At 39.6% G+C, this 27,823-nt stretch overlaps 1 protein-coding gene across 5 annotated transcripts in view; it reads right to left on the reverse strand.

The window, feature by feature from the left end:
* CSMD3 (CUB and Sushi multiple domains 3) overlaps positions 1 to 27,823 on the reverse strand; it is a 607,508-nt gene that overhangs the window by 179,325 nt on the left and 400,360 nt on the right. For all 5 annotated transcript variants that reach the window (XM_081204227.1, XM_081204230.1, XM_081204229.1 and 2 more), the window contains 8 exons: positions 23,442 to 23,558; positions 19,733 to 19,948; positions 18,879 to 19,067; positions 15,290 to 15,459; positions 12,413 to 12,569; positions 11,705 to 11,896; positions 8,856 to 8,982; positions 7,536 to 7,738 (listed from right to left, as the gene is read on the reverse strand). In XM_081204227.1, coding sequence (XP_081060353.1) covers positions 7,536 to 7,738; positions 8,856 to 8,982; positions 11,705 to 11,896; positions 12,413 to 12,569; positions 15,290 to 15,459; positions 18,879 to 19,067; positions 19,733 to 19,948; positions 23,442 to 23,558 — 1,371 coding nt within the window. The remainder of the gene's footprint in view (positions 1 to 7,535; positions 7,739 to 8,855; positions 8,983 to 11,704; positions 11,897 to 12,412; positions 12,570 to 15,289; positions 15,460 to 18,878; positions 19,068 to 19,732; positions 19,949 to 23,441; positions 23,559 to 27,823) is intronic.

A 27,823-nucleotide genomic window follows, 5' to 3' on the forward strand; every position in this document is an offset into this window, starting at 1 on the left:
TGATTATCAATGTAAACTTGTACTGGTTCTCCACAATTTACATTTAAATCTGCCATCAAATGCTTGAAATAAATCACCTCGTTGCACAATTCACTCAATGTGGCGTACTCTGATTCCGTTGATGACACACTTACAACGTCTTGCTTGCGAGACCGCCAGCTGATTAAAGCTCCACCGACCATTATGACTAGTCCTGTGACAGATTTTCTATCTGGCAAATTTCCCCAGTCACTATCACAGTAGCAACTCAACATTTCATCCTCTGAAGAATTTAATTGTAACATATAGCCAATTGTCTGTTTGAGATATCTCAGAACTTGTTTTACCCCTTTCCAGGCATTTAGTGTGGGTTTTGAGACCAATCTACTTAATATGCCTACTGCATAGCTAATATCAGGTCTGGACCACTGTGCTAGATACAATAAACTTCCAATTACAGAGTGATATACATCAGGATGTTCAAATTCAGGACTCTCATCTATATGAAGTGTTTTTATGAAACCTGGATCCATAGGCACCGCTGCCCCTTTGCAATCCTGCATCCTGTATGTAGTCAGTAGTTGTTTAACTTTGTTCTGCTGACTAATTAGGCAGCTGCCATCTTGGGCCCAGCACACTTCCAACCCTAGATATGTCCTAACCGGGCCTAAGTCCTTTGTACACCCACCTGCAGCCTACAATCTTTGCCCCCTCAGGCGCTGCTACTGGTGTAAAAACCTTGTGCTCTTTCAGAGAGGACATCTCTTCCTCCATTGCCTGTTTCCAGCGCTCTGCCTCCTCTTTTGGTAACTTTAACACTTCCTGAAAACTCTTGGGTTCTGCAATTACACTAAACACATTTGCAGTATCAGGAGAAAAACGCACCGGAGGCACTCCTTTGTTTTGTCTTTTAGATCTTCTGGGAGAAAATTTTTCTTCTGACCCACTTTCCTCCTCAGAACTACGACCTCTCTTTTGTTGCTTAGCAACTGGTCTCTCACTTTCTTGAGAGCTCTTATCTGAACTTTCCTCCCCCTCAGACTCTGATTCTCTGTGTCTACTTTCAGAGTCATGAAGCTCCTGGGAAGGTTCAAACCAAACCTCAGTATTGGCATGTAGTCTCTCCCAGCCACTATGTTCACAAAAACTGGCATTCCTGGAGATCACAATGCCATTCGTCCCTTCAGCAAAGCGGAAACCTTTTCCCAGCTCCTGGTAACCCACAAACACTAACTGTTTGGTCTTAGGATCTCCCTTCTTTCTCATTTGTTTCGGAATTAATACCCAGGCTTTTGATCCAAACACATGCAAATGGTCAATTTTAGGTTTTTTCTGAAACAATTTAAAGTACGGGGTTGTACCTATTGTTTGATGAAAGAGCCTATTTTGGAGATAACACGCGGTGAGCATGCTCTCCCCCCAATAAGACATGGGTAAATCAGCATCATCAAGCATGGCAAACATCATATCTTGTAAAGATCTGTTTTTTCGCTCTGCAACGCCATTCTCCTCAGGGGAAAAAACGTTCGTTTTTCTATGCCCAATGCCACGCTTTTGTAACCAATCTTTAAAGGCATTTGACATAAATTCGCCACCTCTGTCCGTCTGAATCCTTCTGAGTTTAATGGACAGAAATCTTTCCACAGATGCCACCCAGCCTTTAAACTTAGTGAACACGTCACCCTTATTCTTCATGGGAAAAACCCAAGAATAACGCGTGGCGTCATCCACAATTGTTAGTGAAAAGCGCGATCCACCCCTGCTTACAGCAAATGGACCAATTACGTCCATGTGAACCAGCTGTAGCGGTGACTCACTAACTCTGTCACTTCTGGGGTAAGAGACTCTGTGGGTTTTAACCTTTTTACAGACATTACAATCAAGGTACTTGTTACAACTCTTTAAATTACCCCCATCAGCCAATTCAGACATTTTTAGTACACTTTTCCAGCAAGCATGCCCCATTTTCCTATGCAATAAGTGCACACAGTTGTCATGTATAGCTTCGTTACTCACTGCAGGCTGAGATTTACTGACTACTGCTGCAACTTGAGATCCTGCTTTAAGCCAAAACAAGCCTCCCTCTGACTTAGCAGTGCCTAAAATCTCACCAGCCTTCTTAATAATGCAACTGTCTCCTTCAAAATACACTTTAAACCCAGCTTTTAGCAAACAATCTACAGACATCAGATTGCTCCTTAATGACGGCACACAAAGTACATTTTGCAGGCATTCACGAAGACAAGGAACAAAAACTGCACCCCCCGAAATCACTTCGGAAGTACTTCCGTCTGCTAGAGCCACCTGGCTGCGCTGTGCTGAGTTCTTGGAAACAAACAATTCATCTGAATTCACGATGTGGCGAGACGCTCCCGAATCGACCACCCAGACCGCTTGTTTCTCATCAGCAATCTTGACCTCGCCGGTCACCAGCTGAGCCGACTGTTTTCGTTTGAAGAATTTCTTTTTACGCTGCTGCTGCTGCTGATCTCGTCTCTGCTCCTGCACCGGCCACTGAGACTTGACCAACTCCGGACATTGTCGTTTTAGATGCGCTGAAGACCCACATCGGAAACAACGCCTAACAGCAAACGCTGACTCCTCACCGGTACGCTGCTTTTGCTTCACCTCTGGCACGGCATGAGAACTCCCTCCAAACCGTCCACCTGTAGAAGCCTCTGCAGCCAACGACCTTTCTTGCCTCTTCTGCCATTCTTCAATCAAACGCCCAGTAACGTAACTGACTGACAAATCATGCTCCTGCATGCCTTCTAGAGACAAAACTAAATTATCCCAGCTTTCCGGGAGAGAACTCAAAATAATAGCCACCTTCTCCTGCTGGTCTAGTGCACAGTCTCTTTCCTGAAGCGCAGCAAACTTTAACTGTAAACTGTGTAGGTGTTCCTGCATTGTAACCCCAGGCTGTAACATTGCCTTGTACAATGCCTTGCGAATGAACAGCTTGGAAACCGCTGTCTCACGCACATGGAGTTCTTTAAGTGCTTGCCACACACCTCTAGCTGTCTTGATTCCCCTCACATACGGCAACTGGGAATCTTCCAGCCCCAAGACAATTGTGGCCCTTGCTCTTTGGTCTTTATCAAGGTCTTCATCATCAGGCTTTGCAGGAAACTTACTCACCACTTGCCAGAGACGATCCCTCTGCAGCACTGCCTGCATGCGTTCCGACCACAGCAAGTAATTGGAGTCATTCAGACGCTCAAAAGCCATCTGAACTGGTTGTGAGGTCATCTTGAGAGCGATGTCCCTGGAACCCGGAACCAGCTACTCACGACCACCGAGAGAGAAAACAGGAACCACAGCACCCAGCACTCACACGCTGCAGCTGTTGTCCTTGTGTCCGCTGCGTCACCAGCTCACCACGGTCAGGAACCAGCCAGAGAACAACAACTTCTGGAACTACTGGAACCAACGCCGTTGATGCTGACACCACCGCAACTCAGGCTGGCAGTACAATGCCCATAACCTCATGGAACTTTGAAGTGTCAGGCATAGCCCTACTGGCTTTAGCCCAAACGTAGCAGAGTTTTCCTGCACAGCGAGGAAGCTAGTTGCGGCAGTAATGACTAGTCAGCTAGACTCAGAATAACTATTTACAGGATTTATTAAAAGGAAAAATAAAACCAGCAGAGTTTCTGCATACAAATAAAAGCAAATAAATCCTATCTTTCTTTCTTTCTCTCTCTCTCTCTCTCATAACCATACACAGCACTTCTAACTCCTAACACACCTCACATCAAACTGAACTAGCAATCCCTTGATAACAGAGTTGAGTGCTGCTCGTTAACCAATCAGAGTGAGTAGTTTCTAGGTCAAGCAGACCTGGGCTTTCTGCCAAGAGTAAATTGACACCAGCTTGAGTTAATTGGTGAAGCTAGAATCTGCAAGTTTCCCACGAGAACCAATTAATAGAAACTGAACACAAGGTGTCTTTAATTGCCCAATGTGACCTGGGGTTTCGGCTAACCTATCAGGGAAAGGGACCCTTTGTTTACCTAGAAAGCCTGAAACCGCTCAACAATTGGTACCATAAATCTGGGATCTCCTTTCCTGGTGAAAGCTGCTGTACAGCTAGGATTGCATGTGTAAATATATGTTGTTGTTGTTTAATCGTTTAGTCGTGTCCGACTCTTCGTGACCCCATGGACCAGAGCATGCCAGGCACTCCTGTCTTCCACTGCCTCCCACAGTTTGGTCAAACTCATGCTGGTAGCTTCGAGAACACTATCCAACCATCTCGTCCTCTGTCATCCCCTTCTCCTTTTGCCCTCCATCTTTCACAACATCAGGGTCTTTTGTTGAGCTTCAGACCATAGTCATAGTGTAGATATATATATACCAGCAAAGGGAAACTAGGATACATGCAGTAATCCAAATCTTCAAAGAATTTTGACTGTCAACAATTCAAAGCCATTGAATCTTACCAATGATTACTACAGTGACATTCTGACTATCTTGCATGCCATTTAGATCAGATGTCAACTTTAAAAGAATTTAATGAAAGAGAGAAGATTAACGAAAGAGAAAGGATTAATGAGAAAGATAAAGAGAATCTCTTGGAAATTGAGTGTACGAGTATTTCCACCCTTTGATATTGTGATTCTGCATTTGGGTCAGATAAAAAGCATTTTTTGTGGTTTAATAAAATATAGTTTCGCGTCATCAAAAAGAAGTGTGAGGATCTGGAATGATTTCAATTTGATGGTATGAAAAGGCCAACTAATATATCAGACTGACTAATTTTATCTTGAAAGTGGAAAAAATAATAATCTCAGAGATGTGGTATATTTTTTTATATTTCTTTAATAAGACCACTAGCAAATTTATCTGACTCCGAGAACAGCTAGTTCATACACTCAGCATTAGGATTTGGCTTTTAAAGCCACCACTCAGAAAATTGTCAAGGGAACAAAGACATTGTCAGCGCTGACCTTATATAGACCAATTGTTACATTCATTTTGATGTGAAACACTCACTATAAAGCAAAAGGACATTGCTTGGTTTTGTCTGAAAAACTGGCACTGCCTGAATGCTCTGGTACTGTAGCAGCACAAATGGAACTTTTTATAGTAGGCATGGGGAACCTTCTTTTCAATCAATGGCCACTTCTCCTTCAAAGTAGTCTGTTGAGGTCCACATTCCAGCAATGAACAGGGCTGATGTCAAAGGTGGATGGGGCATCCCCTTATTCTCTTTCCAGATCCTTTCTTTATATATTTCTGCATTACCCTTCTCCCTTTTGATATTTCTGCTACCCCATTGTCTCTCATTTTACCCACCATGCCACCCACCTGAAATTAAGACAAATTTGGCATGAAATTAGGACATGGGATACACATGTGATTCTTGGGCCATCGATATGGAGTAGTCTGTCCAGTTCCAGGTGCCACAGTTTAAAAAGGATATTGGCAAGCTGGAACATGTGCAGAGGGCAACTAAAATGGGCGAACCGTCTGAGGAACAGCTGAGGGAGTATGTTTAGCCTGAATAAGAGGTGATATAATAACCCTCTTCAAATATCTAAATAATTGTCACATGGAAGATGGAGCAAGCTTGGGTAAGACTTGAATAATGGCTTCAAGTTACAAGAAGTTGTTGTTTTTTAGTCATTTAGTCGTGTCCGCCTCTTCATGACCCCATGGACCAGAGCACGCCAGGCACTCCTGTCTTCCACTGCCTCCCACAGTTTGGTCAAACTCATGCTGATCCTGTAAGTGCCTTCCTCTGTTTTATAGCAACATATATAAACAAAAACCAAAAACATTTCACAAACAACAAACTTTTTGGAGAAAGGAACTGGTCACTAGGAGTGACAAGGGTATTACAACCAGGGCACTGCATTTTATACAGTAATCACAGCAGCAAGTCAACCAACTACGCTGAGGAACAATTGTTCATTTAAAAAAGAAGAAGAAGAAAGAAGGCAAAATTCTAGTTTGAGAACAACAGTCTAGATTAGTCTCACTCCTGCCATATACATTTATGAGGGAAATTGTGTGTGGAAGGAACAATACAATATTGTCTGTCTGGCAGAAGGTCATTTGTTTTGCATCTGAGAACATGGGTATGCCTTTTTTTTTAAAGGGCATGTTTTGTTCCTCTCCTCATTTAGAATTAAAACACTGAACAGAGAGTGCTGACAATTGTTGTGTGTCCTTGCCCTAGAGGAACCCAAACCTATTGGGTGTCGTCTCCCACCCACCCACCCCGACACACTAGAGACATCAAGATCTTCTTGGGCTCTCAGTAGCCCTCTTCTTCGTGTGAAGCAGACATTTGAAAATAAAGGACTGCATTTCATATTTAAGAGCGAAGGCAGCTTGCAATTTAAAAATTGACATTCACAGCAAGAGCATTGCAAATATACAGATATCTCCACATCAGTAAAAACTATTAGGAATCTGCTCAGCTACCAGTCACAGATTAAAGATAACAGGACTCAAGATCTGTGGCAGCTAAAGCAGCCAAGAAAACCCACTATAAAATTATGTTGAGCTTTTACTGCTGTAGCAGTAGAGAGCTCTAATTTATTTAAAATCACAAATCGGATTCTATGACATATTGTATTTCAGGAAGTAGTGTACTCCCTGTGACATTCTGTGTGCGCACAAAGGATTTTCAGAGCAATCCTTTCCCTTGGGGAAAAAAACCAGGAAAGATTTTAAAAACACTATTAAAACGCATGGAGAAATAATAAATCTGTCAACTAGTACTTAAAAGACAACAGAAAGAACACCTAGTAAGCTTTTCTGAAGAGCAAATTCCTCAAGCAAGTAGCACAACTGAAAAAGTCCTCTCTCACCTTCGGTCTGTGTTTCTCAAACTTGGGTCCCGAGCTGTTGTTGGACTACAACTCCCATCATCCCTGACTACTAGTCCTGCTAGCTAGGGATGATGTGAGTTGTAGTCCAACAGCAGCTGGGTACCCAAGTTTGAGGAAAAACTGCCTTAGGTAGTAGGTATACCTGCAAGAAGGCCTTCAAAGCAGATCTCAATATATGGTAATGTTGCTGTGAAATAACCTTAAATCCCAGATAAAGCTTCAGTCACTTATTTAAATACATATTATATGACAATTATATTTAAATACATATTAATGTCCATAAGAGACTATGCAGCAACTTTTCAATCTAATCACAAAGGCTTATGTAGGACAAAACAAAAATTTGTACAGACATTGAACTCAAGGCCTTATAGAATTGAGACATGTCCAGGTATCACTTAACATTGTTAAGTAATAATCAAAAATCTAGTAATATATAGAGATATAAATAAAAAGAGAGGACAAACATTGACATGGGGGAGCATTGTTCTTTAGCTGTCCACCTCATCTTCTATTTTCAAAAAAATATAAATGATTACGCATTTGTTCATAAATATGATTGCGTCTGTCACATTCCAAACAAATGAAAGACAACATCTACTAACCTGTGGATTAGTCTATATCAGCTTCTACCATCGACTTCAAAATGGGAAGAAACAAAATCTAGTCAAATGAGAACCATTCTACAATAATATGCATATATGAACTTACTTGAAAACTGAATGGCAAATCCAGATTTGCTGATATAGAAGTCTGTGTCAAACTGGATTGTAACTATGTTGAGAGTGCTGTGGATGCCTTCTGGAATCAGAGAGCCACTAATTTCTTTTAACAGCATATCGTTTTCAGGTGGACCATCCCAGACACGTAGAATATCATGTGATGCTTCAGTATCAAAAGCTAGAAACTGGAGGCTGTTAACAACATCAGTGGTTTAACAATCCACAGAACTTATAATTGCAAGAAAATCGTTGCAACAAATGGTGCACTTCTCTACATGCCTACTTAAAATTTCCCAGTGAACTGAATAGCGCTCGCTCCCAGGTGAGCAGCTATAGGACTGCAGCCAAATTTTTGTTCCCAAAAGTTAAAGCTTAAGGCAGTGTAACCTTTGACAGCAAATAAACCATTGATGTCAAGATCTAATTGTGTACATACATTAAATAAATATATTAAGTGCATTTAGACCTTGACTTCAGTTCTTTGTTTTTATCATTGTGGTTATTCTTGGAGAATGTGATAAATTGTTGGGAACTGCATGAGACATTACTACGCAATGGAAGGACAGCAGTCCAGACACACCATCACATCACATGTCAAATGAAAGTGAGCTCTGATCCCCTCCCAGCAATATCCCACAGCAGCACCTTTCCCCATGATTCCCAAGAAGAGTTGACACTGTTGCCGGAGAAGAGACATTCCACTTTCAGGGTGTGAAGATCTACTTCCCACCTGGACAAAGCTCAATAAAACCTATAAGACATCTTCTGTACCTCTTTAACATCAGGTTAACAAGAATATATATATTTTTTTGGAATTGCTTTTTGGACTCGTTACTTATAATGTGAAGTGTGTTTTGTTTTGCTTTGTTTAAAAATAGATCTACAATTACAAAGGTGTGTTGTTGTTGGTTTTTTAAAAATGTTCTCCTTTAGCTTCCAAACCATTCAACTACTTTAGCTTAGAAGTGCCTTGGAGACAGAATTATTAACACATAGAAAAATTGATGCAGGCTGCTCTGCTTACATGGGATAGTGTGGAATCTAAGTTAAACTGATTAATGAATACTACCGAATTCTCTTTGCCCAGGACAAAGGTCCACTTGTCCAATGTACATCTAGGTCATCTTTATATGTTTGCTTCTGTAAGCTGCTCTCAGAACTCAGGCTGTTACTTAAATACTGAGAAAAATTGAAAGTTAAAAAAGAAAAGAAAAGAAAAAAGCCCTTGGAATGCCAATGAAACTTTTGCAGGCCACGTTTCTTATTTTGAAACTTTGGTTCTCCACAAAATAAGATCACATTGAAGTACCTGACAATGTTTCCTGGATCAACTTCAATCATCCACATACACCGCAGATTATTGTCATAAGGAAAAGGATAGCCTGGAGATAAGATTCTTCCTGAGGATTCTCCTTTAAAACGACCTCCACACTCAGCTAGTAAAAACAAATTAGAAAATTATTTCTGATAAAGTTTCTATTAATATTTCTGTTCTACCTTTCGTTTATGACAAATTATTTCTTATCTCACGTTCATTTATTTCACAGTTCATGACCAATTATGTTATGTTAGGGAGCTGGAGACTAGTCAAAAATACTCTTGTCCTAATGTTATGAGATCAAATGTGAGGTCAAATTCCTAATGGTATGATTTTTATTATTTTTTAAAAAAATGATTATTATAATTCAACCATTATCTGCATAGAATCGGATACTTTCTCTTTAGAAGGAAGAGAAAGGTTGTCTACCAGCCAAAATGTCTGTATAAGTGATGAGCCAAACATTCATTCCCATTAGTGTGGAAACATCTCCATTATGTGAAAACGGAGAAGGGATTTCTGCTGTTTTCTTTGAGGGGATACAAAATTCCAGTGAAATTTCTTGAGGTTTAAGGTTGGTTTGCCATACTCATGAACAAATTGGTAGAGGGGCATCTCCCCTCGCCCCCATTTCTAAACCTTTAAAAAGTTTGTCATTTCTGTCCATTTTGCATTATCCTTATCATAAACTGTGACCTGTCTTTCTGTCACCCAGATCACCAGTTAAATCATGCTAATTGTGTCATCTGTTTATCTGAGATCCCCTGTCAGAGGAAGAGTAAAAACAGAGTATCTTTTAGTTTGCAACTTTAATCTGTGGCACAATTTAGGAAGGCGGAAACTGCTACTGGGAATGAAACTTTCACCAAAGAGATAAAGGATCTTCGTGACAGGAGCAATTTCCATTCCATTCGGGGGTGGGGAGGTAATAGGTAAACTTTCCCTCCCACAAGATGTATTTCTAGAAACAAACCTCCCTCTTCATGCCGGTAATAAAAATAGCTACTGCCCAGAAGCTACCCTGACCAAACTCGCTGAGTATGGTGTTGGCGAACCCCAGGACAACCATTCTGGAGAATTTAGCATCTACATCATAGTGGTCTACCTTGGGACTTCATGGCTTCCATGACAATTATGGGGCTCTCTTTATTTATTATTGACAGAGCAAAGTATTCCTCAATTTGGTCTTTGCCCCAGGGCTTAGGAAGGATAATTTGGAAATAGGGGGAAGTTGACATAACTCCTTTGTTGTACTTCCTTGTAAGGCTTGGTTTCATGTCCGCAGTTGTGTCTGAAGGACAGTCCTCTCCAGATATGGAATCCAGTGATTTTGTTACTAACTTATAAAGCCCTGAGTAATTTAGGAACAGGTCACATGAAAGAACATATTCTCTCATATAGACCTGCCTGCCCACTAAGAGTTTTAGAGGATACGTTATAAGTTATGTTGTGGTCTGCAGAGATCAGCTCATGGCAAGACCTTCTCCACAATAGTATCCAGCCTCTCTGTAAGACAGAGAGTGAGCTTCCAGCCAATATTTACCCAAGTGTGCCCTGTCCTCTGATACCAGTTGAATGATTTCTACTATGGTAATTGTGAAATGCTGTTGCTGTTGTTGGGGTATTTTTTGAACTATTTTTGAGTTGCCGTTTTGTACTGAATATTTTTATTGTACATCACCTTGTAGTTATTTTAAGAAGAGGAGATATAAAAATATTTTAAATAAAAAATGAAACTAAAATAACAGCTATGTCAGCAACCTATACAGCAAAGGAAGTGGTGCAGAGAGGTGTTTTTTCTCTGACTCAGGCACCTCAGAGCAGGGCTGACCCAGGATGTTCTGGCACTTGAGGCAACCCCCCTGCTGCCACTCCTCTGCAGATCCGGGCCTCTACCCCCCAGCCCCTTCTGCTGCCACTGTGCCCACACTGGCACTGCTGCATTCCACAGGCATGGCAGGACCAGAGCTGTGAGAGCAACCCAACAGACAGGGCCAGAGCCATGAGAGCAACCCAAGTGTAACAGGGCAGGGAGGGGATGGTGATGGAGGTGATCCCACAGTGGCCTGGGCACAGCAAAGGAGTGGGCCATCACTGCCTCACAAAACCCCAGTATCCTTCCTTTTTACAGGTTGCATGTATGTGTGTGTGCATTAAGAGCAGATTAAGAAGCTGGACGTATAGAGCTCATACGCCATCATGATAGTTATAATTTGTAAGCTGCAGGACATCTGATTTTATAATAGAAAGGGTATCAATGCCCTGCCGACTCTCTAGTGTGCACCGACGTACACAAACACATTTGTATTGTGCCGACGCTTTTCCTAAGTACGGGAAGCACCAATTGAAAAAGGTGGCTTGACAAACCTCTCTGTGCTAAAGCAAGAGGTCAAAGCTGATGCTAAATCAGCACATCCCTGAAGACCTGTGCTCAGTACCTGTATTCTGTTTCTGCTGCACAGGTATAGTAACAGAGTAGTTAGACTGAGGCTGCATAATCCAGGATCAAATCTCTTCTCAACCACAAAGCTTGCTTGGTGACACTGGCAAATGTTAAAGCTAAAGAAGCTGAGGCTCCAATACTTTGGCCACCTCATGAGAAGAGAAGACTCCCTGGAAAAGACCCTGATGTTGGGAAAGATTGAGGGCACAATGAGAAGGGGACGACAGAGGACGAGATGGTTGGACAGTGTTCTCGAAGCTACAAACATGAGTCTGACCAAACTGTGGGAGGCAGTGGAAGACAGGAGTGCCTGGCGTGCTCTGGTCCATGGGATCACGCAGAGTCAGACACGACTAAACGACTAAACAGCAACAAAAGCTAAAGAGAAATCTAGTACCGATACAAGATGGCAAAGGATAGTCCCATGCCCTTCTTTCTCCAGTCATGCACTTAAGAAGGCTGCTTCCATGGAGTGTGTAGCCAGGATTGCATCCATAAATAATGGTGCTGCCGGCAAAGTGGCCTTGATCACTTATCTTGTACCCAAATTGTGGCACACCTGGATCTTCACAATGAGAAAGTTCAAAACCTGTGAAAGAAGAGAAAACAGTAGTGTCACCAAACTAGGAAATTTGCTGGAACATGATTCGTCATTCATTTTAGAGGGGTGTGTGTGTGTATTTAAACCTAAATAATTTAATTTCTGTGCCATGAACATGCCAACGAAAAGAACATTCAAAGCTGAAGTACAAATTGTTCTGCATTCAGTCTGATCTGTTTGTGGGGGCATTAGGCAATGTTGTCTCCTGAAAATGTTGTCTCACACTTCCCGTGCATCTTCCCATCACTTTCCTTATTGTCCCCCTACCCCCCAAAAAACCTGTGTTACAGATAAAGTGGGTTTGCTGCACATGCGCTCCAAATCAACCATCATTGTGCAATTTGTATTTGACAGTATGTGACTGAATCCCGCCCCAAAACACCAATGTAGACGTGTCTCTTATCCATTGAAAATGAGCTTGCATGCCCCATTCTCAGGATGAGGAACAGAGCGGTCATGGCTTTTCCGTACCCTATCCCTTCTTCTACTTTCTGAAATACTTACTGGTATAAACAAGCTGAAAACCTTCATCTGTTCCGTCAGAATCTGAATTAAACTCAAGCCAAAGGTGATTTGAAGTACTGCTCAGTGTCAGTCCTCGCAGGGAAGCACCAGTGAATGCACCTAGCAAGTGTGCTGTATTATCCCTCCCATCATATATCTGTAAAACAAATTGGCCTTGCATAATTTAAATAGGCATAATGGAGAAACAACAAAGTAAGTCCCATATTTCAATTAGGAAACAGATCGAGGCTGTTGCATTTCCTTATTACATGTTGGGCACAAGATATTTTCTAAACACTGTCTTCTTTTTAAGCTAAGTCAATTAAAAGAAAAAGAAAAAAGCCAAAACCTGCACAGGGAGTAGCCAGGAACAGGGTTTCCATTTCAGCACAGAATTTGCTTATTTGTTTAATTCCTGCACTTGCTTTGCCACTGCCAATATTTTAATGTTAGCATCCATACACAGTAAGTGATAATTTAGTATACTCATTTCCACATCATTAAATAAATAAATAAATAAATAAATAAATAAATAAATAAATAAATGTGATCTCTTTCCAGTTGTGATATGAAAGCAGCCACTGAAGAATTTCACTACATAAGGAGTTTTGCAGATTGATATTGAAAGCAAACAAAAAAGATCACAATGGAACAAACAGATTAACTGTGGTTGAAAGGTGGAAGGACAACGTAATCTATATATAACTTGGAAGCCAAAAACATCCATGCATTCATTCATTCAACTTCCTATCCTGAGCAGGTTTTCTCCACCTGCAGATACGCTTGAAACAGCACTTTGATGATGAAAACATTTCAAGACGCAATCTGTATTTAATAGCATTCAGCCAGTTTCAAATACAGGTTTCAGATCAGAAGTTGTCATGTTCCATTTTTAGTTTATGGTGAATTAAAACTTCAGCTGGATTATCTATAGATGCTATATTTAATGCTTAGAATCTTTAAGGAATACTTATATTTGCACTTGACTAAAATCTACATTTCTGACACAAAGTAAAACACAAAGGATTAAAAGTTTATCTTGTACTTAAAAAATACAAAACAAACATTTGGTATCCGCTTATATCAACATAAAAGTATTTTTCTCCTTATGGTGTGAACTGAAAACATTAAAAATTAATATGGTATGCTTCATATTTATGTTATTTTATATCAAATGATTTCTTAAATATTGGAATAAGAAAAGAAAAGAAAAAAACCCACACATCTTAGGCTGCATTCCTATACTCATTTACCTGGAAGTAAGACCCACTGAACTCAATGGGAATTACTTCTGAGCAGATATGCATAGGACTGAATTATTAGCCTTGTTTTCACCTTTCCATTGAACATATGAGCACATGAAGCTGCCTAACACCAAATGAGACCATTAGTCTTCTAGCCTGCAGATGACACCAAATTATTCAGGTTGGTGAAAAACCAACTAGACCATGAAGAGATTCAAAAGAATTTCTCCATACTGGCTGAACGGGAAATACAATGGAAAATGAGATTCAGTGTTAGTAAATGATGCACAAGGTGGAGATCTAAACCATACACAAACTGAAGGAATATCAATTGGCTGAAACAAATAATGCCACCAAACTTGCAACGGTTAACTAGCATGTAACAGAAACTTATTAGTCCTTATGTGCTCAGCTGAATTACAAAATAAGTGCAACTGCCCCCCTTCCCATTCTTGGTATGCATCTCAGCTGCAATCACCCTCCATCAATCCCATTTCCTTCCCACTCACTTATCTAATGGTACCTGTGAAGTCATGTCCCCAGGTAACCTACGAAAATCACCATGTTCACCAAGAAGACTGGTTTCCTTTCAGCAGGTGGAAAACCCTGGAGCTGTTGCTCTTGTTCCCTGATCATGGGCTTTCTGTAAGTATCTATTTGACCATATTTGGACCAGAATGATGGACCAGATGGTCTTTCAGCCTGACCCAACAGGGTTCTTACAGTAATTACTTAAATAACAGTGAACCTGTGACCCTCCTATTGTTATGGAACTCTGACTCCTGTCAGCCCCAGCCAGCCTCTGTTCAGTTATGCAGAGAGTTGTATGTACTCCAATAAAAATGGAAGGGCAATGAGCCCCACCGCAAAGCCTTTCACTGTGTGCAATTGAGACTGCATTATGAGTTTCAGTAGGATATGGAAGGAGACATTCTTGAGTGAAACACATATGTGACACTGTGCTAGGACACATGAAAATGATGTGGCCTAATAGCATTATAGCTTACCAATGAGAAGAAGAAAATAACTAAAAGTTAACAACAAACGAACAACAAAAACTAAATTGGCTTATCAACTTAATTCATGAATTAAGCAAATTGAAATGCTGATAAAGACTATCTGTTAAATGGAGGAAGAAGATAAATTGTTTCTGAAATATTGTTACAATGGATGTAATGAAACATGTTTAAGAAGATTCAGGTAGTTGTTACATAGGTATTAATTTAACACATCAGTTGACTATAATCCCACTAGAATTTATCACTACTACTATTATTATTTACTACTACAATTATTATTATTTTAAATTTACATTCATCAAATTGCAAATAAATTTATTTGCAAATAAACACGCAAAAATACAAATACAGATTACTATTACTTGCCTACAAATATAAAATTGTTTTCAAGATTCATACTGGCGATATAATAAATCAATAAACCAATAAACTAATTCCTGTAAACATAAGGTTATAGAAAAGTATGTAATGTTCCATATAATGATAATGATGGTGATGTAAAGTTAGGTATCCACTCTAGTTAAATGTTTGGTTGCCTTTAATACAGTGGGATAACCAGATGAATTATATATGTTTTGAGATAACAAATACATCAGCCCAAAATTACAACGTACCTTAAGAACATCTGCTTGTGCTAAATGGAATGTTCTGGCAGATATGTTGATTCCTTTTCCTGCTTGCACTTGAATGCTGTAGATACATTCGTGGTTGTTTTCATAGTTGAGTGGGTAATTGGGGGACAGCAAAATCCCTTCGTTATTTGTGGCAGAGGCTCCACATTCAGCTGTAAGCAAAACAGAATTCGAGGTATAGCTCAACAGAGAACTGTTGAATGGTTTCTTTACATGTAAAGGTTCATCATTGTTCCACCCGATGTGTATGTCTTTAAGGGGCCAGAGCAAAGGCCAGAGCAAAATAACGAGACCCAGCTTTACAGCTGTGAAACATAGCAGGTGCTGCTGAGTTGTATTGATTAAGCTGTGTAGTATATAAGGAGCAGCACCTAGCTCTCCCATTACCCTGGGGGACGGGTTGGTGGTTGGGTCATGTTTGTTTGTTGATGTATTAGTGTAAATGGAGTTTTTGTTTTTGTAATTAAAACCTTGTTTAAGTTATTTTTGAGTCCCTTTTTAATGCATGGTCTCCCCAGCAAGCTCTCTGCAGCGTTACTATACTGCAAATAGCCAACAAGAACATCAAACATTTCACTTATGTGGGAAGTGTAAATACTATCAAATAGCATATCATATACATTTGCCGCTATCTAAAGTTCTGTGACAAAAAAAAATGTCTGATTCTGATCTACGAGACACATTTTCCCTGTCTCTATATGTTTATGTACTAATTGTTATATTTGTACATTATTATTAGTCACACTAATTATTTAAACTCTCTGTTCTCAAATCTTTATCTCTGATTTTGTTGCTCTACTTGTATCACCTCTATTCATTTTTCCAGACATTTCTGAAAACAGGGCAATAAACCTGAAACAATGCCTTGGGAAATACTTATACAATCTTTGGAAGAATAAATCATCTCCAGTGTTGATACAATAAAATGAAGCACAGTAGTGGGTGGAATAAATAATGATGGAAAACCAAGATTTATTCAAAAGTGATCAATGCAATCAAAGGGAGCAAAAATAATTCTACCAAATAAAATAACAGAGGGAAACAAGTTCCATACAGAAACTGCATTAAGATTGAATGAAAGTTGTGAATACTTTATTAAAAACAAAGAAATCACGTTGCAAGTGTAGTGTAACTAAGTGATATGCATGGTCTAACCCACAATTAAAGAAAAGAGAAAGATAGAGGAAGGAAGGAAGGAAGGAAGGAAGGAAGGAAGGAAGGAAGGAAGGAAGGAAGGAAAATGGCAGGTTTTATCACCTCTAATAATCTTATTATGATGAGAGGCAATAAAAAGTTGGAATGAAAAAAGTCATTTCATCTACATTCATCAGTTAGCCCAGGGTGACAATAGTACATTATGTTCTGGCAAAAACACCTAATCTACTCATGGAACCCTATCCTAATCATATTTACATGGAAGTTACATTGATTAAATAATGTTTTGATGATCCTGGAACAAGCAACTGCCCCTTGCACATGAAAACACACCACCAATATTTAAACCTGGTTCCCCCTCTCATTTTTTCATCATGTACATATATGCAGAAAGTAGAGCTAGGTCATAAATCAGCACAATCTCTGATTAACTGGAGTGTGAAACATTGTACCCCTTCTTCCTTACACTCTGTGGGCTGGTGCACAAAAGGAACTAGCCAGAACTGTAGAGTTGGAAGGGAGCATGAGGAGCATCTAGTTCAATCTCCTGCAACGCTGGAATCTTTTTGCCCAATGTGGGGCTCAAACCCACGACCCCGAGATCACGTTTCATGCTCTACTGACTGTGCCATCCCAGATCTTCATATTTGGTAAGAGCTACAAAGAAGCACCATTTGCAACACCTTTGTACATCACCTTTGCAGAGTGTTCTATATTTTATTTTATTTGAATAATCCCAAAATACATAAATTGCAATGGCAATGGCAAACTGCATTTCCATTTGTGCCATGCTTGGATTCTGTGGTGGCTTGCACATTATCTCAAGACTCAACGTGCTTGTATGTGAGTGTAAAACTGGCAATAGATTCCTTGAAACAAAGGTCCCAGTACTGAAACTGAGCCCTACATTTCAAATGTCTTTGATTAGTTCTCATAATGGAAGAAGGGTGAAAATCCAAAGAACCCTCCCCACTTACATATCCTACAGGCCTTAAAGTGCCGGACACTCATAGCTTGAAGGTCAATGGCTCCAAAAGAGCAGAAGCTGTTTGAGGAATACTTGACATCTGCCTGGGTTTCTCAGTTGGCCTAGCCCTTGGATTTATTGACTGCAGAAGAAATGCCCTTCCACACTTTTCAAAAAAACTTAGTGAGTGAGATAATGTGTGATGGGTGTTATTAGGTCAGAAGGAAAGGAAGAGGAACACCTGTCCACCAATCACAGTGGTGGAAAGTTGGGTAGGTGAAGTGACAGGGTATGTCTGCAAAAGTATCTCTTTTGCAATTTCTGCATAATAAATTGTTGTTCAAAATCCCCAAACATTTCTACTGTAAGAGAGATTCAGCAGTGCAAGGAGAGATGGCAGTATTTTGAACATGCACTATTTTCTCATGGGGAAAACCTCAAATGAACATGTTATTTGGTTGACAGATTAACTTGAAATTTCAAAAAACTATTGAGAATCCTGGCCCTGTTCCATATCACACATAGAAGAAGCTAAGTGATGCAGGAAGGCTGTAGGAACATATGGGCATCTTAATTACTAGATAAAACTGCAGTAAAAGGGTGAAATTTCTCACGCCTAGGAAATTTGTTAGTAGAGCACAATCTCTTTTATCAAGTGCAATTCTCTATTCAGGAGCTTTAAATACATTTTAAATTAAGGAAGGATAAAATGTATCTGTGGGGCTTAATTAGGAAAATGTATGGCAAAATTAAGATTTCACAATGTATAATGTTTTAATTTGCTTCTAAATTCTAAGCCACTCAAAGAAAAAATCTTTATACAACACAACAATCCATTTCCTAAGAACCTCATTCATTATTTCAAACAAAGGGATGCTATTTTGAGAGATTAAGACAATACCCCCTCTTCTTTTGAGAGTTTTAATGGTATAATCCCAATACAGAAAGAATAGGTATGTCATACTTTCAGGGCCAGAACAAATGGGAAAAAATGTGGATAACTTAGATTTGGGATTCATGTTTCCTTAAATTTAAAAACGAAGGGTAGGATTCAGTATTGCACAATGGGAAATGTTTCATCCGCAGAAACATTACACTTTGCCAGATGAAATAATCCCCACACGCTGTTATGGAGCTTCTACCCCAGGCAAATCTCAAGGGTTGTGAAAGGTCTTTGTGATGGAGCTCTCCCAAAATGCGTTATTTGTAATGTAGGAAGATCATTAAAAGCGTATATCTCCCTACTCTGAACACTGACTGCAGGTTCAACATTCGCCTGCAAATAGAACCAAGAAACCCGGCAAATTAAGGTGAAAAGACATGGGAGATGCAAAGGCCATATTGTTTCGGAACTAATTGGAGTGGTATCATGCTTATCCATGCGGTATAGTTGCAACTCCATGGACAATGACTAGACATACAAGCAAATGAAAGCAGCTGACCACGTACCCACACACCTGGGCAGAGGTGCACTCCACACTCTTCGGCCACCACCGAGGCAGATAATCTCTGAAGCCCCTTCCAAGCGGTATCCAGAAGAACAGGAGAATGTTAGAGTGTCTCCAACTCCAAAGTTAAATCCTATTCTGCTTCCAAACTGAGGAGTCCCAGGATCCTCACAAGGTTCAAGATTATATTCTACAGAGGCAAAAAAAAATCAAATTATTGCTTCAAAAAGAATTAAAGGCTTCTTCATCACCCACCCTGTGCATTATAACAAGCACACATTTGTACCTGAGCCTCAGGTACAATTTAGCCTTCAGATACATTTTCAGAATAAATGATCATATAAGTAAATAGGCAATTCAGCTACAATTTAAAAAACCATGCCCATAAACACTCATAGCGTCTGAGAGATGCGTGCTTACCATTCCTACAAGAGCTATAAATGTCTCTGAGTCTGACACATAAAATGAACCCAAATAACTGTGCAGCATAAAAACATGGCCAATTTCCTCATGGGCTCATTTGGAATCCCACTTCTTGAAATTAGACTTCAAATCACTCTGATACAGTGTGATTTTCCCAATGAATTATGGGCTTTACAGTTTATTATCATTTTCTTCAGCGTCCACTACTGAAAATGCCACAGCAGATGAACTGAGATTGTTATTACAGAACCAACAACAAAAACAATTGTAAGGTCTATTTTTAAGAAGTGTAAGGAAAGTTACTCGTCATAACAAATATATTTGGACTGTCGCTTTCTCCCAACACCACCACCTCTGCCTCTTTGAGATCAAGCCCAGTGAAATAGCAAATGTTCCTCCACTTTATACAAATAGCTCATTTTGCTGCCTTACCAGAGAAAGTAATATTAAATCCTTCATATGATATTGAAAAGTCAGAAATAAAGCGCAACTGAGCCCTGAAATTTCCATAGAGACCAGCGTTGATTGCTGACGGAAGTTCTGAGCCAGTCAGGCGTGCCAGAGGCTGAGTGAAGCTGCGATTCTCCGTGATTAGTAAGTAGTCGTGATGATCTTCCAAATGAAAGGTGTGAAAGGTGAACTGCACTCCTATTAGAAAAATAAAATTAGACTCACATATCACATAGTTAACATGAAAGCAATTATATCACTGATTAAACTCATACATTTCATTACAAACAGACTCAGAAAATTAAACACAACTTACATTACCCTTGTTCTCATTCCCCCAGGTTTTTTTGTGTGAGGTAGGGGGAAAGGAATATATATATATAAATATATATATATATATATATATATATATATATATATATATATATATATATATATAATGTATGTATGTATGATGCATTTCTATGTGTTAATCTGTATTTTGTGACTGGGTAGGAGGACGAAGATTGCTTATACTGAAGCCATTGCTCATCATTTACAGAAGCGATGAATGAGTTTTGTTTGCCTTTTTAAAGGCAATCAAATGTAACTTCCCAAACTAAAATTGCTTTTTGTAACAGTGTCATTTGAATTTGGTGAAACATGCAAGTTGAGGGCAAGTTTGCTCTGAGGTGTACTAAAGCAGGCATAGGCAAATTCGGCCCTCCAGATGTTTTGGGACTACAACTCCTATCATCCCTAGTTAACAGGACAAGTGGTCAGGGATGATGGGAGTTGTAGTCCCAAAACATCTGGAGGGCCAAGTTTGCCTATGCCTGTAAATGTTTTATTATTAAACTGCAGTGCAGTAATCATCTGTATTAAGCAAAGAAAGAAAAACAATATTGTCAGGAATGATACTGAAATATGAATCTCAGCAAAGGGACAAAATTAGATACAACCTCAATGTTTTATTCATTACACCACATTACAACTGTGAGAACATTCCATCAAGACGCTATTGAAATACTTGGGAATTTTTTAATCATTAAAATGGTGTCTCAATTGTTCTAGAGACACCTTTTTCTTGATTAAAAAAATCCCAAGTATTTCAATAACATCTTGATGGAATGTGTTCACAGCTGTAATGTGGTGTAATGGATAAAGCGTTGAGGTTCTATCTAATTTTCCTGTTGCTTAGGTTCATATTTCAACAGTGTGTGGATGGACTGTGCTCACAATTGAAATCTACTGCAATGGATAAAATGTTGGGGTTGCCTCCTTTGCTATTCCAAAGGCTCTCCCAGTTCTCTGGGACAGTTTCTTTTTGGGGTGGGGTGGGCTGAAAAGGAAAGGAGGAATCAATAAAACACTAATTTACTTCCATCCATGGGAGTCCTCCACTGAACTGAACAATAGAAGAGAAACAGTTGGATAAACCATTTGGATGAAAACCAGAGTGATCCATATTCAAATCATCACACAGATCTTAATTTAACCCAATCTGTGTTTCTCAGTCTTATCCTACCCTGAGGCTATCTCCTTTTCCCTTCCTCCCCCACAACAAACACTCTGAGAGACTTCAGAGAAGTGTGACTAGCCCAAGGTGTATGTGGAAGAGTGGGGATGCGAACCCAGTTCACCAGATTATGAGTCCACCGCTCTTAACCACTACACCACACTGGCTCTTAATCACATATGGCACCCTGAATGCAGCAAGTCCAACACTAGGAGCCAGTGCAAGTGCAGCGGAAGACTGGGGTAGCCAGTCAATTGAAGCAACTCTGCACACTGTGGCCGAAAAAATTCCACAATTTAGTTTTGCGCCATCTGAAAAAAGTACTTCCTTTACTCATTAATCTTCCCACATCCAGGTTTTCCTCATCTGTTCTGTCAATTCTGACCAAATTCTTCTGACTGTATTATATTGTCAAGTGTGAATTACATAGTTACTGAGTTGTATCTCTTTATAATGTATTTATCACCATCACCATTATACTGTGGGGGGATATTGTTTTTGTTTGTTACTATGTTATGTATCTTTATGTTTTTATATTGTAAACTGCACTGTGATTCTTGGATGAAGGGCGTTATAGAAATTTAAGAAATAATAATTATTATCAGTGCTTTTTGGGGGTGTGTGCAGGGATATGCATACCCCTAAACATCTTGTGAATCTAAGTTTGGCCTCATTGAGGGGCAGTATTTCAATATGAGTAGGAAAATGAGAGTACCCCTAAACATTTTTTTTTAGAAAAAAGCACTGATTGTGGTGATGATTTATGTTTGATGACATTATTGTATTATTAATTGGTTTACTGGTGGTTTTGTTTGAATTTGTTAGCATGTCTTATAATTGTCTCCAAAATACTTTGATATTTACTTAATGCTTATTGTGAGCTGCCGTGGACATGGTGCACCAAAGGGAAAGGACATGTAACTAAAAACTAAACTAAAGGTAGACTATTACATTTCTACTTTGCCTATTCAGTGAGATAATATTAAAAAGTGCCCCTCTGTCATTAGGGCCTTCTGGGTTCTATCCTTTTCATACCTAAGTATTTTCTTCACTCTGGCAGCAAATTATATCAGGTTGCTATGCTTAGCAATTTACATTTATCGTGATTTACCCCCACTAGTATATCACTACATTGACTGGAATAGATCTGCAGTGGTCAGAGACACTGAAATGAATGGCTTATCTCTGTGGGGAAGGACTTTTTAAATCATTCTGTCAGCTGCCATGCAGAAAGTGATCTTCAACTTCCAGCTGTTCAGAAAAGTGTGTAAGGTCCCTACATTATCAGTCACAGCGTTATTTATCTCGGGAATGCAGTGATGGATGAAGCTCACTACAAGACCACAAGGCAAGTATGAACAGTGCATTTTGGTAACCTCTGATTGGATTCCCCATGTATATAAACAAAAAGTGATTCTAGTTAACAACCCGGAATCCTTGATCTCAAATGTCCTTTTTGTGTCAGAGCAATTCCAGAACAAAGGTTGAAGTGGCAGTCCACCTGCATGCCAGTTATTTGCCAGCACATCATCAAAAACTTCAAAAATAGCCTCCCCACATTCACAGTGTGAAAATGGGGCAGCAAAAGCGAGGAGGCTCTTTTGACTCAGCAATACAGTATGTTGAGGGTAAACTGGGAATTACAGATACATAAAATTATTACACGAAGCTATAGAATCTAAGGAGGCTGAGTTAATTTATAAGGTCTCTTTATCCAGCCCATGGGACTTTCTACAGGTCAAGCCCCTCACCTGTCCTGCTCTTTGCCCAGTGTGATTTTGAGTAGCTGGAATATATTCTCAACTTGTTTACCTTGATGGTGGATATACAGGGCGGGTCTTTTAAAAGAGGCCCCATGGAACATGTGTACTCTGTATCCACGGGGCCTCTTTTAAAAGACTGACCCTGTAGAAGGTGTGTAGAAACACTCTGGCTTTTATGCAGCTTACATTTCGCCTATGGTGCAAAAGTACAAGTTGCATCTATTGCTCCTCTTCATTTTGGCTCTGGATCTACCTGCTATGAGGCCCTCTGGCTGAAAGTGGTTTCCAGCCCCGTATTAAGTCAACTTTTGCATTTGATGCTGTTTGTGGCCACCACCCAGCTGAAGAACTTCATGAGAAAATAGAAACTCAAAACTAGAACGAAAATTATGTAAAATGTGTTGTGGTTATGAAAAACGTAATTCTATACCTTTTCCATGAGTAACATCAACAGTCCATGTGCAATTCAGTGAATTGGGATACAATTCAGGATAACCTGGAGATAAAATAGTCCCACTTGGTCCTCTAACATCTCCGCCGCACAAAGCTGAAAAGGGAGCAGGTGGGGAGAGAAATGTAGTAGGCACATAAACGCAGGCAGTCATATTATAACGAAGCATGTGAAATAGCAAGTTGAAATTCTATTATCTCTGTTTAAACAATAGCCTATATGTGGGAGTGCCAACAGTTCCCTTGGGTGACAAATCTCTAATTGTAGCCAATATTTACACAAAGTGCTCTGAAAGGAAACATGATTAATTAATTGTTGAGAAGCTTTGGTAATAAGTATTAAGAAAATGAATTGCTAATTATACTGGTTGATTTGAGAAAATTCCTAGTTGGGGCGGGGGGATGTTTCCATAATAAGAATGGAAATTATTTATATTTCAGAATCACACTGAATACTAAAAACCAATTTAAGTTTATCTAGGAAAGGGGTATGCAATTGAGGAAGATATATTAAAGAGAGCTGGAAATAGCTTGAGAGAGGGAGCACTTTTGCGTGCTGTGCACATGTGGTTCTTTTGTCCCATATCACTAATCAGTTTTTAAAGTTTCTGAAACAAAATAAAAAGTATAGGTGTGTATCGAAACACACAGACAATGACTTACTTGGAAATAAACAATATACAGTGGTACCTCAGATTAAGTACTTAATTCGTTCCGGAGGTCCGTACTTAACCTGAAACTGTTCTTAACTTGAAGCACCACTTTAGCTAATGGGGCCTCCTGCTGCTGCCGCGCCGCCGGAGCCCGATTTCTGTTCTCATCCTGAAGCAAAGTTCTTAACCTGAAGCACTATTTATGGGTTAGCGGAGTCTTTAACCTGAAGCATATGTAACCTGAAGCGTATGGAACCTGAGGTACCACTGAATCTTTATTCAGTCTAATAGCAGTGCAGGCTTCTGCAGCAAGCACAAAGCCATGAAGTAAAGATCCCAAGGTACATTAGCTAGGGAATCAGAGAACTGTAGAATTGGAAAGTACCCTAGTCCAAAGACCTTAAAGGAAGGAGAGTCTACCACTTTCTGAGGCAGTCCATTCTACTGTCAAACAACTCTTACCATTAGAAAGTTCTTCCATTAGAAAGTTGGAATCTCTTTCTTGTAACTTGAAGCCATTGGTTCGAGTATTACTCTCCGGAGGAGGAGGAAACAAGTTTGCTCCATCCTCCATGTGACAGCCCTTGAGATATTTGAAGATGGCTATCATATCAGTCTCCTCTTCTCCAGGATAAACATACCCAGCTCCCTCAACTGTTCTGCTTAAGGTCCTTGATCATCAGAGTTGCTTTCCTCTGGTACACCTTTTAGCTGCAGTTTGTATCAGATTTTAATATTTGTGGGCTGGATTATGAACACTGGCTAGGAATAGAGGTTGGCTCTGCATAGGTTTTTTATTTTATTTCGTAAGACTATTTGAGAGGGTTTTAACCTTAAAGGCAGCTGAGAAGTATTTAAAAAAACAAAAACAAATAAATAGTCATCCCCACATAAGCGTAAGTTTTATGTACGGTAACTCATTTCCTAAACTCTCTTATTCTTTCCATGTTAACTCTTCCCCGCTCATCTACATCCCTCATCTCACATCACATCTCTCATCCCATTCTCATGGATTAAAGAATTTCTAATACATCAATTCTAACACAAAGCCTATGCAAATGCCCACGCTCCTGCCTTAGAGAATGGACTTTTTGAAAGAATATCTTCTATGACAGCATTTACTGAAAATATAATTCCCTTTTGCCTTAATTGGAATTTGCTTCTCTTGTCCAATTTTTGATATAGATCCCTAGCTGGCTCCTAAATCCCAGCTCCATTTATTATTTTCAAATAAAGCACAGTAGCTGTATTGGTCTATTATACCTAAATAGCAGAGACATTAAAATAATTCCATATGTTCGGACCAACCAGTATTCCATAGCGCAAAGGCTTTTGCAATACTGTTTAGACTGCTTGAACTTTAGAGGTATTACTGCATCTTGTTTTAGACCAGCAACACTAATAGCATATGGTCATAATCTAATGACTATGAACTTTTATATAAAGACTGAGAATTTCACCTTGTTTTACAGTGATTTATATATATATAAACTTGCTAAGTTATGCAAAATGCCATACCCATTTTTCAAGCATATTGTCAGAATACCATCTGGATGCTCAGTGCACTTATAACCCAGATCATGTGTATTTTCGTACTAGTGCTACATTGCTGCAGCAAAATATGCTGCAAAATACTAGTGGGGCCATTTGTAAATGGTGTCCCCCTCCCCATCCAAGCCAAATAATTTGTGCTTGTGCAGCAAATCTAAGGATCAGATTGCAACAACTCCTGTTCCAAAAACTCAATATCTAAAAATACGTTCTAACTGATTCCAAATATAAAATCCATTTTAGGATGGTAAGTGAAATGTGTCTTGGAAATGCAGCAATAAAAGGATACATATGAACAGAAGCAGGACACAAACAATTGTCGGCTACTATCCACTGAACCATGTGCCATTGCACAACTATACAACTTGCAAATGGCTATAAGAACTTTACTGACTTATATTCATGAATGACATAATCATTAACCATTTAACTGCAACCTTCACTAGCCCGAAGCCTTACTCCTCTGATGAGAGCTGGCCGATATCATTGTTCTGCTCCCCACCTTGTTAAATTATCAAATTCTAAATGATCAACAACACAATGTGTTCTTGCTTATCACAAGCATTCCTTGGGTCAAATGCTCTCAAGCCAGCAATCCATGAGAAGTTGGTTGTGGCAAACCTCCACTGGGTAACTTGATGCCATGTGATGCTCATCAGTGTATCGACATTACTCTCACCCATTCAAATTTACACTATACCCTCCCATTGTGACCTACTTAGCTGGTAGAGACCTTGGAGAATTGAACCAAATCCAAAGGCATTACAGTAGTATGGAGTAGGCAAAAAAAGCTTATTAGCCAGTTTGGAACATGAATTCAACCTCATCCAATTACCAGGTAGTCCAGTGCTGTCAAAATGGGGGCAACATGTTATTGCTGCTTCAAGTTGAGTGAAAACCAAATCCCTGGACCCCTGCCCACTTTCTACCACCTCTACTACCACTTGGGGAGAAATTATTTTCTAAAAGTCACTGAGTTTACAAAACCCAGACATTTCCTTCCAAGACTGTCCTTGACTTGGCAATCCTCCATGCCTTATAGGAAAAATTATACTTGTTCTTAGCCAAAAGGCCGAGAAACATTCTCACTTTATTAAAACTAGTGTCTAACTAAAGGAAACAATTGAGTGGAATGGATCCAACTTTGAGTTCATACAAGGGACAGACCTCTCTCTAGTGGTCAATTCCAAACTAGCCCCAAAACATTACTCTGGAAGAACCAATAGGGTAAGGGAATTAAAATGAATTCAGCCATGAATCCATAAATGGGCTAGAATAAACATACCCAATCTTGCCTTTAGAGGATATTTATTCAGTGGACAATTGCCATTTAGAAGGGGGAAAATAATCTCATTTACTTAATAAATTGCACACTAGTTCAGCATCTCAAGGAAGAAATTTGTCACAATATCTAATGTTATTGCACAGCAGAGAAAACTGTTCACAGAGAGCTCCTTAATAGTGTTTATTTTTAGACTATAAGCATGTGGTGCATAAGAAAACATTGCTTCTACTCTTCGGTAGTGTATTCTATTCAGTAAAGAGATCCTGATACATATCCTAACTACAGTAGCATCACCATGGACGATGGCAAGTGAGGCATGGAGAATGGTTTTCTGCAGCTAGAGTAGCAAAGCTTTGAACAGCTGACTTGACAACTATGTCACTGAGTTCAACCCTCCCACAATGACAATCTCTCCAAGGCAGCCTTCTAACTTACAGAAGAGTGTCAGGGAAGCTACATGTTACTTCTATGGGATTACATGTACAGTGGTACCTCGGGTTAAGTACTTAATTCGTTCCGGAGGTCCGTTCTTAACCTGAAACTGTTCTTAACTTGAAGCACCACTTTAGCTAATGGGGCCTCCTGCTGCTGCCGTACTGCAGGAGCACAATTTCTGTTCTCATCCTGAAGCAAAGTTCTTAACCTGAAGCACTATTTCTGGGTTAGCAGAGTCTGTAACCTGAAGCGTTTGTAACCTGAGGTATATGTAACCCGAGGTACCACTGTAATAGGGAAAACAAACGCTGTTTCAGTGTTGTGTAAGGAATTTCCAAATCTGGTTTCCATGTTAGGATAAAACTGAAACAGCACAGAATGAGAAACAGAACCTTTGAAAAGCAAAAAGAGTCAAGTCAGGAGTAGAGCCATGCACTC

This window comes from Podarcis bocagei (genome assembly GCF_964188305.1).
Source record: "Podarcis bocagei genome assembly, chromosome: 8".
NCBI classification, from domain to species: Eukaryota; Metazoa; Chordata; class Lepidosauria; order Squamata; family Lacertidae; genus Podarcis; species Podarcis bocagei.